Raw genomic sequence first — 18,439 nt, 5'->3', positions numbered from 1 at the left:
CGGGTCATAATGTCTTCAGTCCTAAACTCTGTAGGCAACTATCAGAGAAAACCATGGATGTCAAATGGATGAATCCCAGGCTGTGACTGTCCTCGAAAGCTTGACAGAATTTTTTTTTTTTTGTCTTACCAGAGCGATATGATTGACTGTCACGCTCACAGAAGAATCGCTCCATTGTTTGTAGTCATGCTCCTGTTCTCTTCTTGGCAGTCTTTCGAAGGAAGAGGAGAAGATGAAATATAGGCTAGCGCAGCAGCAGAGGCAGGCTCTCTCTACACTCTGGAGCGGAGTTGGAGCGAGTGAGCGAGAGAGAGAGAGGGGGTGGGGGCGGGGGCGGGGGGAGCGAGAGCCAGAGCGAGAGAGTGGGGTGACTGAGTTCATTCGCAGTGTTGGCAGCGGGCCAGTGGTTCGCCTGTGGGTGTCTGTAGCCGTGCCAGTGCATGTGTTTAGCCTCCCGTCTGGAAGGCCTTGCTCGCCTTTCACTGGTTTTGTCAAAGCTTTTTCATTGTATTGGGTCACTCATTCTGATTCAGTGTTTTTGTTTTTTTTGTTGTGTTTTTTTTTCTTCTGCTTCTTCTTCTTCTCTGAAGGTCTTGTGACTGACTCAAACCTGTTTTCTCTCTCTGGGAATCTCTGTGGAAGTTATGACAGAGAGCCCTGCTGAGGAGCTTATCTCACCCCCCTCTGTCTTGTTGCCTGTTTCTCTGCTCTTTGTTGAGCTCTCTCTCTCTCTCTCTCTCTCTCTCTCTCTCTCTCTCTCTCTCTCTCTCTCTCTCTCTCTCTCTCTCTCTCTCTCTCATACACTTGGAAGATGATGATTTCCATCTTGCATTTCACCAGGAGTCTCAAGACTGTTTTAACATGTCCTTAACCTTCAAAGGAATTGTCCTGATCAGTAGGGCTGCAACGATTAGTCGACATAATCGACGACGTCGATCATAAAAACTCGTCGACGTGGAATTTTTGTGTCGACATATCGTATAAAAAAAAAAAAAAAAAAGTTTTACATTTTTTTTTGAGCTTGTTATAAAAAAGGTATCATTAACATGAAACATGAAATTATGTTAAACTAAGATAATGCGACGGTTATCTTAATTTTTCAAACCTGCTCATTACAGAAAACGTAAACAACATTTCTATCATCGCTTGCGCATTCAGGCCGACGAGGCAGTCAGAAACATGTCAGTCACGTGCTACCAAGCGGACCAATCACGTGCAGTGCGGTCTGCGTTGTTCTGCGTAGCACTAGCCCCTTTTTGAGATTCTGGGGAAGGTGCGCGTCGTCGGTGTGACGCAGAAGCATAAATCCGTTTATTATTTATTTTGTTTCATTGAAACAAAGATTGATTATTGTATGTATTAAATGTTTTGGAAGGTCCAAATTCAAATATTTCATGAGTCATTATTTGAATTTGCAATGGGAACGTATGTTAAGCCAGAGAGACTGGACAACAGGGTGACATTCACAGGTGTGCAGACTTGAGAAGGTGAGGTACAACATGCACTGGAGCCCGCGGCCACACGACTAATCGAAAAAATAATCGACAGATTAGTCGACTACCAAAATAATCGTTAGTTGCAGCCCTACTGATCAGCCCATTTTATAGCAGCCTGCCCAGTCAGACAAAGAAAACAGTGTCTAGCCTACCTTCTGAGAGAATCAATATTCAATACTTAGATAGGTATTGCCGTAAACAATACTTGGTCTTTGTGAATGGGACTTTTCGCATCTTAGCCTACATGTAGCCTAACTGATAACAGATTGAACTGCGTGTCAGGGGGCTGTAGAGTGAAACACCAGCAGAGTGCTCTCCCCCCTCCATGCCTCGTTGGTGTGAGACTGCAGTGTGCCTGTCTCGTGGCATCTCACAGACTGTGTACAGAGCACCTCTGTTCAGACCCACGCTCAGGGTTTCGCAATGATGCCCTTTGCCGAACTGTGAAATCAAATAGCAGTGTGTGTGATAGCGAGGCGGGAAGGAAGGGCAGTTAGTGCCCCTCCATTGTGTTGACAAAAAAAAACAAAAAGGAAAACAGAGTGAAAAGCAGAATGAGCAGCCAGACAAAGGAGGCTGGCACGTTTGTTGTTTTAACTCCCCCTCCTCACACTCCTACTCACTCCTACTTAATGTCTGTGCTTCATCATTTAGAACATTTTCTACACTACACATTTGAATTGTGAATAAACGTAAGGTTACTCATGATCTTCCACTGGTGAATCATCAGTGCTTCTGTAATGTTTTTGAGGGGAACTGAAATTGAGAACAGATTTTCTGGAGGTTGAATTGACTTTAAAAACATGTCGAGTATTTGATGTTGTTGCCTTGTTCAGGACTACGGCTGAGTACAGGTATGCTAGGGAATGAGGCGAGCTGCTCAAAGGGAAAGGCTCTACAGCGTCACGTTAAGCCTTATTGTTGCCGTTCTGCCCAGTGCCCCTCCGTGTGTGCCCCACACTGTGGTGAAACCGGAGCTACGAGAGCTGAGGGCCATCATTCCTCAGAGGCCCAGAGAAATGGCAAGTGTCCTAATGGCTGTTTTGGCAGGAGTCACTGGGTCCCATGTTAGGAGCAGGCTACTACTATCAAGGCACAGGGGTGTAGGATTGCCCTGTGTGTAAGAATGTGTGAACTCATATTTCTCTTTCATTTTTTTTTCCTGTCTTGTCTCTCACTGTAACACTCAAAATGGTTCTCAGAAGTGCCCATATAATATTATGGGCCATAGGTAAGACATTTATGTGTCTAGAGATTGGATATTAAAACACATAAAAACATAACTGGTGCGTGTAGTCCTTTTGGTTTAGTACTGTACCGCCCCGCTGTATCTGCTCTGCTGTATTCTACAAACTAGCCTACAGCCAAAGTAATTTCCTTACATGTTAACAATACACTTCCCCTCATCAATTTGTATTATAATCTGCATGAGAACCGTAAAAGGATTATCCCTCTCTCTTCCCACTCTTCTTTTATTTGAATTTCCTCACCACCGTGAAGGATATGCAATCTCACTTTTTACAAAGAGATTGTGGGGGTGTTCTCGAACACGACGCACCTCCATTTTGAATCTGTGCACATTCATACTCATTCCCAGAACGTGTGCTGTGTTCTGCCGAGTGGTTCGACATCCTTGGAGTTAAAACGTCATTAGTGTCGGAGCATCCGCTTCTTAACATATACAGCGTTGAATTATGTGGGGTGCATGGAGATCCCTGTTAAACCCTGGGCGTTTCTGGTCATCAAATAGCTCCTTCTCTTAGCTGTTCATGAGATAAAGCCTCTAGTAAGAGAGACAGACAGTGGGCTATTCAGTGGGCAGAGAGAGAGAAAGATCCGGCTTAGCAGGTGCAAGATCTGCAGCTCCTCTCCAGCAGGAGCTAGCAGCTGCTGTAGAGAGGTGCTGAAACCCTCGTATCCGGAGGGACTTGGACACATTCATCTCTAGCTGGTCCAGAAGAGCTGGCCAAGCAGCATTTCACCCTTCTCATACTACTTTATTCAAGATGGATTATGATTCATCCTTCGAGGATCTGTTCCCTGTAAGACGCTACGTGAAAGGCTTTTTCTGCCAACTGGCTTGATTTTTTAAAACTTAAAAAAAAAAAAAAGATTTCCTCATCTTTTTGTATTCTTTTCTCCCTATAGATCACAGGCGACTGGACACACCCCATGATGCACGGAGCCTGCTCCGCAGCCCTACCCACTTCCCGTCTGTAGAGGAAGCGGCGCTGCACGCCACCATGTCCTCGCACCCCCAGTCTGTGCCTCCGGGCCGGAGGGCCGTGGACACTCGCCACCTGCCAAACCCGGCCTCGTTACCGCTGCAGCTGGCACGGGCACACTCGGTAAGAGCCCCGGGAGAACGCTGGGAGAAATGGCCTCTCGTCCATAAAGTACTTAGTCCTTTACTCAACCCGCCCCCCCCCCCCCCCCCCCCCAAAAAAAACAAAAAAACACTGAGTGGTTAATGATGGAGGTGAACCCAGCCAAGGCTGGAGGTTGGATGAGGTTTTGTCAACAGAGAATTATCCTGCACCGATGGAGAGCGCGTGACCCAGCGGGCCCCAAGGTTGTGTTTTTCCAACAGTAACATTCCGAGGGTACAGTGTTGTGCACACAAGAACCCCGTCTCAATCTCTGTAGACTTTGCTCCCTTAGTAGATGTGGAATCATATTAAGGGTTTCTCCAGGAGGTCCATTGCCCTCGTTCCCCCAATTTTTGGAGGATCAGAGAGAAAAACATTTCCCAGAAGAGGGCCCTAGCTTGTGTGTACGTTCATGGTGTGGCAGCCCATACTTGCTATGGGGCTCTCATCCCATTAGATTGGGGGAGAATGGAGGGAATCCAAGAGTTACCTCCCCCAGAGATCTCCACAGCTAAGGAGCACTAAGGAGGAGATGAGGGCAGACGCATCCCACAATCCCTCACTGAGAGAGTCGCAGGTGTCAAGCAATACTTGCTCTCTCTGTCTCTCTCTCTCTCTCTCTCTCTCTCTCTCTCTCTGTCTCTCTGTCTCTCTGTCGGTCTCTCTGTCTCTCTCTCTGTCTCTATCTGTCTCTCTCTCCCTTTGTCTCTCTCTGTCTCTCTCTCTGTCTCTCTCCATCTCTCTCTCTCTGTCTCTCTCTGTCTCTCTCTGTCTCTCTCTGTCTCTCTCCATCTCTCTCTCTCTCAGTCTCTCTCCATCTCTCTCTTTCTCTCTCTCTCTTGTTAGGGGGAGGGGGAAGGGGAGGAGGTGATTACCAGGGACAGAGAGAGGGAGAAAGAGAGGCCTTTTTAAATTATTAATCATCATACTTGCCGTCTCATATCTGATCTTTTTTCACTTTCCCAATCTGTTGTCCTAAAGCATGGCTGTTCTGTGGTTGTGGTTGTGTGTTTCAGGACGTGGGCCTGGTGGACTACCACCCTCATGCTCGGGACTACAGCCACCAGATGGCCCAGCCCCACCGCCGCCGGCCCTCCCTGCTGTCTGAGTTCCAGCCAGGGAACGAGAGGTACACACTACACCTTCACACGCACTGTTCAACTCTCCCATCAGGACGTTTCTCACTCGCATGCACGCAAACACGCACACACACGCACCTACAGTGGTCTGTGTTTCTGTGTTTTTCTGAGGTAGTTTATTTAGCTAGTTACCTTCCACCACAAACCTTATGTCATGGACACGCCCAGGCCTCCCAATTGTAATATGGTGTTAACTGCTCTGGTGGGTAGTGGAGCATGCATGATTTTTGCCATCTTCAGTCCACCCACAGTAAGTCAGGTGGAGGGTTGTATGTACAGCCCTCTGTCTCAGGAGACTCGGGTCTTTTACCTGCTAAAGTGGTTTATTATTTAGTCATGCATTTTTGGTTGAAGAGTCTTGATGAGGGCTTATGAATAATATATAATATGAATTCCATGAATTTTGCATCATGGCACGCAAGAGGATAGGCCTCAAGCACAATGTGGAGTTATTTTCTCCAGTTAAGTTGATTGACATGGCAAATATTCTTGCATATGTTAGACATGGGGGGGAAACCCAGCTAGAAACACAATTAAAATGTATTTTCAGCAAACCCTTCTCTCAAGAGGTGGGCTGTAACTGGATACAGTGCCTGTCAAAGTAGCTGTGTGCATCAGCGCCTCTCCGGGATGTCTTCCCATTGATTTGTGTTGGTTGGCGGTCGGTGCTTGAAATCCACCTGCACATCTTTGTTGTGGTTGATGCGGAGGCCCCACTCAGAGGACGTCCAGCCAGTTAGGCAACACTAGCCTGAAGGAATGTTATGGGGACACATTGGCAGACACCAGATGGTGGTGGGTGTGTGTGGCCGTTGGTGTGTGGTGACCGTGTCTTCAAGGATCAATCAGGCAGGATATGGGGCTCTCTCTGCCTCTTTGTTTTGGAAAGCCAGCCCAGCGCAGTTCCTCTAACCCACCACTGCCGACAGTTCCCCACTAGGCGTGTCCTCATTTCAAGGGTATTGATGAGCCATGTGACTTCAGCCACCCAATGTGAATTCCATCATGCCTCAACTATGATAGAACGTATCATTGGATTAGATTGGATTAGAGATTACATTCTGGGTTTTCATGAGAGTTGACTGTGAAATTAGCCGCAGGATTTGCTGGCAGGCATCAGAAGGTTTGAGTGCTTCAGTCGGGCATTAAGCTTTTCCACATTCCTCCAATGAGCTGAGATTCCGCTCTTTGACCTGCAGCGCCCTGTTATTCAACATTCCCACAAAAACACGTATTTGGAATATTGTGAAACTGTCCTTCGGCAAACGTTCAGAGATTCCTCGTACGCACTCCAGGAAGGCCCAGTGATTCTATGCACTCTGTCTCCATAGCTGTGCTTTCTTCTCTCAAGGTCGTTCCCGTTACAGTCGTCAAGGTTACGTAGGAGGTCACCTGCACTGAAAGCAGAGATGTCTGCCAAATAGCCTTTCTTTGCTTTAGCTCCTGTTTTTTGCGCGTCTATGCAAGAGGAGACCTTGGGAGGACGACATCCAAAAAGGATGTGCAAGCCCGAGGGGTCGGCTGTACGTTTGGGCCATTAACTGCTATAGTACTCCCATCTGTTGGCTTGGCCTTGTCTCTCTATGCTGAAATAATTGGCGCAATGACCTTATCGTACAGACAATTCACTAGGCAGTGAGGGTTGTCTCTGTTTAGTTTGAGCAGTGAAAGGATGAATCAGTAGTCTGTGTTGAGCGCATTGTTCCTCCGGATCCGTGCTCTCTCTCTCTCCTCGTGTTGTTCCCCATCCCTGCTGTGGTGCTCCTAGCCCCGGCCCTCTCCCTCCAAGCCTCCCAGGGCTGCTCCCTGCACAGCTGGGCTGCTGCTGCTGCTGCTGCTGCTGCTGCTGCTTCTCTGGGGGACAGAGGAGAGGATTGGCAGAGGCACAAACGCGTAGTGCTTCCATGATAACACGGCGCTATCGGCACGCATGATCTGTGCTCCAACTCCATAATGGGGCCTGAGCCATTGAGAGACTAATGGAGCTGTTGTTGTATCGTATCACTGAGCAGCGCTCTCTCTCTCTCTCTCCCCCCTCGATATGCCCCCCCCCCCCCCCCACACACACACACACACCTCTCCCCCAGTCAGTTCTGACAAATCCTCCCCGGGGATCAGATTATGTTGCACGCTCATGCATAAGCTTGGAGGGAGAGAGAGGAGAGAGTGGGGGGAGTGAGAAAGAAGAGGAGAGAGAGAGGAGAGGGAGGAATATAAAAAAAGCCACAGAGCTTGATGATGTAATTATGAGAGAGGGAGGGAGGGAGAGAGAGAGAGAGAGAGATGGGGAAGTGCATTCACACACACCATCTGGGTTTTGATTTTTTCTGCCACCAGTTTTTTTGCCACACTGTAAAAGCAATTAGACACAGAGAGAAACGTCCTTTATCTATCTCAGTCCATGCCACCCCATGATACCTTTCACATGCAGATTCACCATTGCGTTCTACAGTACATTAGTAATGTCGGCGCTGCATGCCTCTAGTCATTGGCCGAGTCAAAGTATATCAGACAGGGTCTCCATAATTACACCACCACTGGCACCCTGCAAGACAGAGAATCGCTCCTGGCTCCCGGGCACTAAAAGAAACCACACAGTTGCCCATTGTGGCTCTGGACTGGCAATTATGGTTGTGTTTCCTAGATTTCTTTTTTCCCATGAGAAGCCACTTCCATTTTGACATTGGCAGTTGTGTCACCAACACTCTGCAGGCATCTACCCAAGAATGCCTCCAGGGCAGGCTCTAGACAGCCATGTCCTAATATGGAACAGAGCACCATTTAGACTCTCCATTCAAACTCATAAACCCTCATTGATGTCCGTAGACGTGAACATTCAAAGCCTGTCATCTGACTTAACACAGTGGAGCAGCTTGCCTGGCCAGACACAAGGTCTTTTTTTTCCCGGTAGCCATTGAAAACTCCCAGTTTGATTTATATGCACGTAGCATGGCTCGGTCTAATGCCTCACATACGGCAGATCCTGACCTATGGCTCTACAGCCCCCCGCCCCCGCCTCCGCCTCCCTCCACCCATGACTAGGGTGGTGTAATTGTTAGCATTCCAGGCCACCCAGGTCTGTTCTGGCTCTGAGGTACAGTATAGGGGGATGTTGCACGGAAGGGGCCCGGGGTGGGTGAGACTTGAGACACACCCACATGGGTCTCTCTCTCTCTCTGTGTGTGTGTGTGTGTGTGTGTGTGTGTGTGTGTGTGTGTGTGTGTGTGTGTGTGCGTGTGTGTGTGTGACTGTATTGATGTTGGATTATGAAGTATGAAGATACAGATGATTCTTGTATTGATTACCACCAACCCTTTGGGGCACCTGGCTCTCTAGCCTTAGAGAGGACGGTCAGCAATCAGAAGGTCGCTGGTTCGATCCCCACCCCAGGAGGGAGCCGGATGCGAGCTGGTGACTGGAGGGTTGCTGGCATCATCTAAGGTGTCCTGCCACTGCAGTTGTGCCCTTGAGCAAGGCAATTAACCCCTAACTGCTCCAGGGGTGCCTGACGGGGGCTGACCCTGTGCCCACAGATCTGTTCTCCCTAGCAGTGTGCTGTGCTGCTGTGCTGTGCTGCTGTGCTGTGCTGCTGTCTCAGGGGGTGTGCAAAAATATAATTTCCCCTCGGGGATCAATAAATAAAAGTATATCTTCTTCTTCTTCTTCTTTTACAATTCCCCCCCATCCTCTTTAATGCTTTCATGCTTGAGAACAAGGGCCTGACCGAACCACTGTCAGCAGATCAATACTATTTCTCTTGTATTGATGTTTCGACAAGATTTAAATAGCCTCAGGTTAGTCGAACCTGAAACAGGATTTTTTTTTTTTTTTTACAGGATAGGACACACTCAAGCTTAAGTGCCTTCAGTGGTTGTAGGCTAGGCTAGGCTACGTCTTCTCACTGCATGTCAGCTGAATCTTGTTTTGTGCTTCTTCAAACAGGCAGCAGGGTGGGTTTTCAGTTGAAAGATAAAGTGAAAGTGAAGTCTTACACACTATAGCAGAGACAGGAGTGTCTTTTCATGCGCTGAAGCTTGATTTAAACCATTCACTGTTCTGGCCTTACAAACACTCTCATGTACCGGAGTGGTGTTTTCACTGTTCTGGCCTTACAAACACTCTCATGTACCGGAGTGGTGTTTTCACTGTTCTGGCCTTACAAACACTCTCATGTACCGGAGTGGTGTTTTCACTGTTCTGGCCTTACAAACACTCTCATGTACCGGAGTGGTGTTTTCACTGTTCTGGCCTTACAAACACTCTCATGTACCGGAGTGGTGTTTTCACTGTTCTGGCCTTACAAACACTCTCATGTACCGGAGTGGTGTTTTCACTGTTCTGGCCTTACAAACACTCTCATGTACCGGAGTGGTGTTTTCACTGTTCTGGCCTTACAAACACTCTCATGTACCGGAGTGGTGTTTTCAAATGATGAAGCTCTTGTAACAATGTATGTGAGAGGTGGTGTGGGGGTGGAAGGACTCTTAGGAGTGGATGTTGGCACCTCTTCAAGAGGTTGAAATACATACGGTAATCTGTCCGCTCAAAGAAACACACATTCAGCAGAATGATGTGGAGCAAAGAACGCCTCGCATGAACTACTTTGTATGGCTGAAACAGCTATAGCCTAATAATAATAATAATAATAATAATAACTTTTATTTAGGGTTAGGGTTAGGTTTCCTGCAAGCATTGCAGCTCAAAGTGCACGTGATCTTTTAATTGCTTCTATGTTATTGTTCCCAAAACATGTATTGTATGTTTCTATAAATGTTCATTGTAGGTTGAAGTTTCCTTGAACACATTGGCCACTGTTTAATACACATTTTTGAAGATTGTGATTTTCAACTCAGCAGTGTAGAGCTGCCATGATGGCTGTTTGCCAACTGATCCTCCTCCTCCTCCTCCTCCTCCTCCTCCTCCTCCTCCTCCTCCTCCTCCTCCTCCGCTGTACCTTACCTCAGTTGATCCTCACCTGGACTCTTCTGTCCCTTGTGTTCTCTCCCCACAGAGGTCAGGAGCAGCACATCCGCTACGAGCACATCTACCTGCCGGAGCCCAACAGCCAATCAGAGGTGGAGTATGCAGAGATGAAGCGCCCCCGGCTGGAGATGGGGGCGGAATCCCTCCTGAGGCACTCGGCCCACCGCCCACAACTTCCCCTCGGAGGGGCGGAGGACATGTCCAAGGTCAGTGTTGATTACCTGACCACAGGACTTTTATTTTGAAGTCTTCCCGGTGAGTGTATGTCAAAGGCCAGTGTCGAGTAAGGACTTTTTTTTGGAAGGTGTTTGTTGGGGGCTGAATTCCTGCTGGGAGATGACGACATATCAAAGGTCAGCGTTCGACTGTTGACTAAAATAACTTGAGCTTCGATCTGTGTATCTGGTTCAAAGTGCTGATTCGGATTGGAAGGACATTCCCTCACTATGTGGCCTTTATCAAAGGTAACAGAGGTTAATTGGTTACTTCACTTAAGGCCTAGTGGGAGCTCATTTTACACAGTGTGTGGTTTGTCTCTCCAAAAGATACCAACTGCAAAATAGTAGGGTGAGGAGTAAGTGAGGAGAGTGAAGAGTGTTGTGTTCTCTCACCAACCTTCAGCTAAATAGTCCGACCCCACCAGACGGGAGTGCTCCCCAGTATAGGGTGGACACTGGACAGGTTCCCAACTGGTGGCTTGGTGTCTAACTGGTTCCTCACAGTGTCAGAAAAGGTCACCCTGGTGGTGCGTAGTGACAGTGAGTGAATATTTCCCCTTCGGCAAGCCTTCAGTTCCTTGATGGAGTGGAGCGGTATATGGATTTTTCGTTTCAGTCTTAAGAGGTCCTAAACCCCACTCGACGCACGTACTTGTGCTCTAACTGCTGGTTGTGGTGCGGTGGACTTGGTAAGTGGGAAGGGAAGGTCGACTGTGAGAGTGTGTCTCTTACGACACAGGCTGGTGCAGTGTGTGTTTGTAGGTCAGAGGCTCAGTGGGAAGGTTGTGGTGCTCACTGCTCAGCCCCCCCCCCCCCCCCCCCCCCTCGCCTGTCATGTGCACTACAGGGGGTGACACTCTGCCTGCTTTCTCTCTCTGTTGATCAACCAGTTATGGCACCTGCGTGGTGGCCATGAAATGACACTGACAGAAAACACATAATTGCTTGTGCTCTCAGACTGCAGCATCTGGCGGTGACAGTTCTGGTTGTTTGACACAGTTCTCAGGTAACAAGTGTAGAACAAGCCTTCATTCTTTCTCTTCTTCCCTTTTGATCCTCTTACTTTTGGGTTGGAGGGTGTTTTGTGTTCTGTGTTTGCTTTTTGCTTTTTTCCCCCCCTTTTTCTTTATTGAGTGCAGAATGCTTGAAGCAGAATAGGATATTTCTAGAGGGAAGGTGACTGCACATATTCTATTATACCGAGAGGAAACAGGATTGTTCTGTTCTATATCCTGTAGGCCTATGTATCTACTTACGTATCTATAAACCTGTGTATATCTACTGACTTGACGGTTAAGAATCCAACCTGTCCATGTTGACATCAGAGGAGGGAGAGGGAGGGAGAGAGAGAGAGAGAGAGAGAGAGGGAGGGAGAGGGAGGGAGAGGGAGAGGGAGAGAGAGGGAGAGAGAGACAGTCAGAGAGTCCCTGTCTTAGTCAGCTCTGCCCTGCCTGCGGGGACAGCAACAAGGACACAGATCACACCCTCTGCTCTGCGCTGGATCCTGCTGAGTGGTGGCATCTCCCCCCCCGGGGGCAGCAGGGGGTATTATTATTAGCCACCACCACCACCACGGTGTGAGACTATGAGGAATGGGAGTCTGTGTGTAGCAGGAAGAGCACTGGGAATACGAAGCAGTTGTGAAACAGCAATTAATAAATAATGGAGCTGACCTAGATTTCAAACGACTCTGAGGATGAAACTGTAGGAATGGGAGATCAAACCCGGCAGCATCACAAGTGAGGAGTTTGGTGCTAGTGAGATCTTCCTGACATGCTACGGAATACTTCAAACTGCTCCGGGAGGCAGCCAGCCAAGGAATAGTCAATAAGATGCACCAATAAGGGAGTCTGGGTGCAGAAAAAAAACACACTGGTTCTGAGCTAGCAGGGAATATTCAGGAACGCCAGTTATTCCCCTCTGAGGTGCTGAGGGCTGTAAACCCATTATATAAGTGCTGTCAGAAGCAATCACTGTATGGAAAGAGTGAGCAAAAAATGAGAGAGAGGGGAGAGAGAGAGAGAGAGAGGGGGGGGGGGCGCTGGGGAACGAGAGAGGCAAAGGGCAAATACAGAGAGAGAGGTAGGCTACATTTAAAGGGAAGGGGGGAAAAGGGAAAGGGAGTACAGAAGAGACCGACAGGGACAGGAAAAGAGAGAGAGAAGGAGTTAAGAGGGCTGAGCCCGCACTAGTTAGCCAGGGATAGTCCGCCTCAGAATATGCTGAATTTTGTGTGTAACCTGATCTCTTGAGCCTCATACATTCACAGCCCAGCAGCCTCTCTGATAGAGCTCAGCCACCCTAAGCTGCTGGGCATAAACACTTGCCAATCTGACGGTAATATCCCCTCAACACCAAGATCAGGGATATTGGGTGTACCCAGGAAAGTAGCGCAGTGTACCATTTGCCTGTTTCTACTTCTTTCTTTGGAGCGAGGACGATACCATTACGATACCGTTCACCGCTCACAGGCCAGCTATGTGTATATAAACTGCACATTGTACACAGCCCAGACATTTCATAAACATTGCACCGCTCTGGTGGAATTGAAAAGGACAGCCGGTCGACTTTCTTCTCTATCTTCGCCGCCCGAGCACTTTTTACTTTGACGTGTTGAAAGCTATTCCTGAACAGCTCTCTGCACTGCACTGCACGGCGTAATTGTAGCCGGTTTGTGCTGTTGCATACTTTGTTATCGTGTTCTTTGTGGTAGCGAGCAAACCTTTTGTGTCGTGAGCAGTGCTCAAACCAGAGATTCACACCGCTGTGTCTTCTCGATATGTGATGGAGCCACAGTCAGATCCGATGGCTTAGTCGCACACAAAGCATGGCAGACCTCCACACCGTACAATGAGGGGCTTGTTTTCTCTCCTCAATGAGCCATGGATTAAATGGAGCGAAGGCTGGAGCTGTCTAAGCCCTGCTTGTTGATCAGCCACATCCCTGGGAAAGGAGACTAGTGATGAGGTTTGTGTGTGTCTGTGTGTGTGTGTGTGTGTGTGTGTGTGTGTGTGTGTGTGTGTCTGTGTGTGTCTGTGTCTCGGTGTGTGTCTCGGTGTGTCTCTGTGTCTCTGTGTGTCCCTGTGTGTGTCTGTGTGTCTGTGTGTCTGTGTGTCTGTGTGTCTCGGTGTGTGTCTCGGTGTGTGTCTCGGTGTGTGTCTTGGTGTGTGTCTCTGTGTGTGTCTCTCTGTGTGTGTGTGTGTGTACACATGCATGCTGACTAGTGATGGAAGGCCATTCTTCACACCTCCCTGAGTTGTGACTTCACTAAACCACCCATGCGTGTCACATGGGACCCTGCAGCTCTACATGTGGGCCCACCTGTCAGTCAGGCAGCCATGGCGATGGTGGTAATCCAAAGACCTTTTCATGCAAGGCTGATCTCAGTGTGTCGTTGAGGGACCAGGGTGGTCTGGACGAGCCTGCCAGGTTTGGATGTCATGGTGACATGCCTGTGTGCTGACACCCCCCCCCTCCCCCGACCGTCCTTCTCCACACACACCTTCCCACCCTGCGTTCTCCTCCTGTCTGGTAGCTGTTGGTGGGGCTGCAGAGTCTAGATGTTCAGCCATAACACTGGCTGTTCACTATCTTCCCTGATTAGCCTTTGGCACACAGGCTGCTTTTTATGCCTCGGGGGGGAGAAGCCAGCGTTTGATGCTCGCCGCCGCTTAATGGCACAGGCAGTAAAGGACTCCCGCTGTCACGTCCTACGGTAAGGCTATATTTAGGGCCCTGTTTGTTTAGGAAACGATTGAACTCGCAGTAGCCCAATCGAATTAGAAAAATGTGAGGCTAGTTTTTTTGTACTCGCACTTCGAAATGGCTTGCATTTATGGTGTCGGCTGTTTTGAGGGTTTAGTTGTAGGTGTACTGGTCTAGTTCACAGTTCTTGGTGTGTGTGTGTGTGTGTGTGTGTGTGTGTGTGTGTGTGTACATGGAAGAAGAAGAAATCATGTGATCTTCCCAACACCTGCTACCATGACTACCTGCAACAACAGGATGTTTCCCCCAGCTCCTTTCAATTGTTTTTTGGAGCGCACATACATATGCACTGGCACACAAAAGCTCTGTAGTGTGCGTCTAGTTGCATTACTAGTCATTACATGCCTGTGTTCACTGAGCATGAATATGTGCAGACACACACACCCAAATTATACACACATGTAGTCTAGTAGTTAAATTTGACGGGGATTAGTGTGGGATTAACAAGAGTATATGAGTTGCATTTAGGCCTTAGCATAAGGGTTCCCACACACACTCTCCACACTCTCTCTTCCTCCCTCCCTCCCTCTCTTCCTCCCTCCCTCCCTCCCTCCCTCCCTCTCTCTGCTTGCTGTGTGTGGAGACATCCTGCTCTTCACAAGGACAGAGGACAGTCGTAGGTCTAGACACACTGGCACACTTACAAACCCAGGAGAACGGACCGTCTTTTTGATAGATAGCCCCTTCATCAGACCAAGTCCCCCTCCGATCAAACGGCTTCATAAGTCTCACACGCTGTTATGACCTTGACTTTAAGACTTTCCGTTGAGCTGAAAGTGGTTCCCTTTCATCCAATTCTACATCAAATACCGATGTCCTCCTGTGTCACAGGTGCCTTTGAACGGCAATTTAACCTCCTCTGTTGAGACATTAATAATATGAAGGATTTTATAGTTTTTATAGTCTTTCTCTCAACGTATTTTTTTGTTTTGTTTATCCTATTGGATCATGATTTCCGCTTTGACATCATTCCCCCCACGTCGAGAGGGAGTCAAGGCCGCCTCAGTGTAATCTGGGGCCCTGAGCTCCAAGCAGAGGATTCTATAACAGTTCTCCACTATGATTACAAATTGAGATATTAAGCAGCCGTTCAAAGCCCTGGTAGGGATTGTGTCTGTGATGGACATGTGTGACTCACCTCCTCCTCCTCCTCCTCCTCCTCCTCCTCCCAGCCCCTCCATCTCCCCTCTGACATCTCAGCTGCAGCAGGTCCCAGACCAGGCCTGCCTGCTCCAGATTAGCCCCTTTATGTAACGTTCATATCAGCAGTTTAAAAATAACACAGAACAAAACCCAAGCTGGATCTCACACACACACACACACACACACACACACACACACACACACACACTCTCATTTACTGTATTAGTCACTGTACACATCCAGTTTCCTCTTTCTGCGTGTTTGCGCCACACACACACACACACACACACACACACACACACACACAGTTTCTATTATTTATAGATATTGTCTGCAAATATATACATACTGTCTTCAAAGCCTAGGCAGGCTAATTAATTTACATACTTCTGATGTGTGTGTCTCACGTGGCCTGTGAAGCTGTTCCTCCTACGGGCCAGAGATTATAAAGCACAGCGCTCTCACCGTCGAACACAAATACCTTTGTCCTCCTATGTAAACAGTGCTAAGCCACACTGAGAGATTGCAGGGTGGTCTCTTTCTGTCCTGTTGATGGCTGTGTACAGTAGGTGCAGCGGTACGCTAGGTTAATGGAGAGGCAGACCTCAGCCCACGACAGGCTGTTCCTCACAGAGCTGTGGCCTGTTAACATGGCCTGGCACAAAGAACCTCCTCCTGCAGTTCTGCATCAGCAATACCACTCCCACTAGACGTGTGTGTGTGTGTGTGTGTGTGTGTGTGTGTGTGTGTCTGTGTGTGTGTGTGTGTGTGTGTGTGTGTGTGTGTCTGTGTCTGTGTCTGTGTATGTCTGTATCTGTGTGTCTGTATCTGTGTGCGTGTGTGTGTGTGTAGCGCCCTTTGGATCCATTCCATTTTCCCCTTTCCTTAAGCTCGAAGGGAATTGCTAATGAAACCGCCTGAAGACCTATGACGTCAAACCTCCTCTATCCCCTGCACATCTCGTCCTTTTTTCAAACTCAAAGGGACTAAAACCCAACGCCTGGGTCCCAGGTGCCGTGTTGTCAGACGCAGGGGGCCCGGGCGGACAGCTGTGGAGCTGCAGTGTGACTTCATATTCATTAGCCTGGTCTAGTGACTGGGAGACACGGGCTTCCATTACCCAGAGGACTTAATTACTGCAGCGCAGGGCCGACTCACAGGAGAGGCAGCCACTCCACTGTGTTTGGATCATATGTCTGTTAGAGTAACCCATATCACAGACCTCACACTGAGAGAGAGAGGGGTGGGAGGGAGAGAGAGACATAGACATAGACAGAGAGAGAGAGAGAGAGAGAGAGAGAGAGAGAGGGAGGGAGGGAGGGAGGGAGGGAGGGAGAGAGGGAGACTGACAGACTGACAGAGGGGAGGAGGCCCTAGTTGTCCAGTCCTCTAGGGTGAACTAGCCGGGTCTAGAAGGGTTTATGCTCTTACAGCGCATCATTGTTGCCTCTAAACACCTAAGTGAATTAGGCCAGTTTAGAGTTGTTATCTAATCAATCTGTGTAATCAATCTGAACACGGGAGAGGAAACCCAACAGATCCCTGAGAATGTGACCCGGGAATTACTCTATTTGCAGCATCCCTTATCCATGTTCTGGTTGGTTGTAATTGGAGCCTGTATGTTGGCCTAATTGTATGATTGTACGATTGTGCATTCTTATTAGCCAGCCAATGGAGTGGCCTATATGTGGACATGCCCTGTCTAAACAGTCTGAACTAGTGTTGGTATCAGGCATCTATTAAACCGTGAGTTAAACCTCCCCCCCCCCCCTCTCCCTCTCTCTCTCTGCTCCCTCCCTTTCCTGACCCAGGACCGGGGCAGCTCCATGGGGAAGCTGGAGCCCATCTCCCCAGTCAGCCCGGCCCAGATGGACCCCGACCTGGACCTGGTGCCTGCCCGCTTCTCCAAGGAGGAGCTCATCCAGAACATGGACCGCGTGGACCGGGAGATCACCATGGTGGAGCAGCAGATCTGCAAGCTTCGAAAGAAACAGGTCAGTATCGTAAGTAAACAACAAACCGCAACCGCCTACAACCGGAAACGCTCTCTCTCTCTCCCTATCCATGCCTGTGTTCTTGTGATCTTGGCATCCTCCTCTTCTTTTTTTTAAGGATGAATCCTAAGTGTCTTGTCAGTATCCCAGTGTCGTTGAGTCGGAAGCATCTCTGTGAGGGTGTTGTTGCCTGCGCGCTGTGTCTTGTGAGAACGGGAAGCTTGTTCACTTGACAGCTCCAGCGAGCCCCCTCTCATTCACAGCCCTGTCCTTTTGTGGGACTGAATCGCAGTAAAGCTTTTTAGCCTGTGAGACTTTTAGCCGCGCTGCCGTCACGATTGCATTGAGCGACTGTCAACCGTACGAGGCCCCCGCTCGACGTGCCACACAAGCTCTGCTTCTCAGCAGCTGCGTTCTCCTCCTCCTCCTCCCTTTCTTTTCCTGCCTCCTCTTCTTTTTTTAGGAGAAAAGTAGGTTAAAAATATATAAGGCCATAAATAACAGCTCCCCCCGGGGGAGAGGAGGATTATGGCGGAGGGTTTTTTGGGACTGTTAAACCGCTCGTATTCCTGCCTCGCCGTCTCCCTCCTGGACGCCCGCCACGTCATGTTTTATAGAAAAGCTTCGCTGGTGCGCAGCTCTCTTATTCACGGGCCTCGCTCCACCCTCCCCCAGTCCCCCTCCCCCCAGCCGCTTACGCCTAGCGCGCAGATATCTCCAGCCTTCCCCAAAACCCCCCACCCTCCCCACCGCCCCCCCCCACCCCCCCACAAGTCACTTCTCTTCTTTGGCTGGCACTCAAAAAACACGGCTCCATAAATCTAAGCCACCTGCAACCCGTGGTCCTGGTCCACTGTGGGAGGGAGGGAGGGCAGGAGAGAGGGAGGGAGAGATAGATAGAGAGGGAGGGAGGGAGGGAGGGAGAGAGAGAGAGGGAAAGAGAGAGAGCAGGAGTGGTGAGGCCCCCAGTGAATGATTGAGAGAGGGTAAGCTCTGCTACCTAGAAAAATAAATCACCCCCCCGCCCCTCCCCTCCCCGTCCCTCAACACACACTATGTTTTTTTATGGATGTTTTCTTTTTTTAACAGTGCCCTCCCCTCCTCCCCCCCCTCCCCCTCCATAGCGCTTCCCCTTCGCTCGGCTCTCTCCAAGCATTAAAACATCTGGAGCAATTAAGTGGTGTGGTAAAACTTTATTTAAAGAGTTCTGGCAGAGAAGGGGGACCGGGGCTCGGGTTTCAGCCAGCCTGTGTTGTGTCAGCCAGACTCAAGACGGCTGGTTTATTTTATTTTCCTCCACGGTGGGTTTGGGAGAGAGGGGAAGGGGGCTCT

The 18,439-nt window shown here is 49.1% G+C and overlaps 1 protein-coding gene across 1 annotated transcript in view; it reads left to right on the top strand.

Moving 5' to 3' along the window:
- The window catches only part of ncor2 (nuclear receptor corepressor 2), a 96,245-nt gene that overhangs the window by 14,388 nt on the left and 63,418 nt on the right, over positions 1-18,439 (top strand). Inside the window, 4 exon segments of the mRNA XM_080532455.1 lie at positions 3,645-3,844; positions 4,882-4,994; positions 10,016-10,193; positions 16,925-17,107. Coding sequence (XP_080388581.1) covers positions 3,740-3,844; positions 4,882-4,994; positions 10,016-10,193; positions 16,925-17,107 — 579 coding nt within the window. The 5' untranslated portion in view covers positions 3,645-3,739.

This window comes from Nansenia antarctica (genome assembly GCF_963989245.1).
Source record: "Nansenia antarctica genome assembly, chromosome: 5".
Taxonomy (NCBI): Eukaryota; Metazoa; Chordata; class Actinopteri; order Argentiniformes; family Microstomatidae; genus Nansenia; species Nansenia antarctica.
Note: the sequence above shows the minus strand (reverse complement) of the source record. Positions and strands in the feature narration are given on the sequence as shown.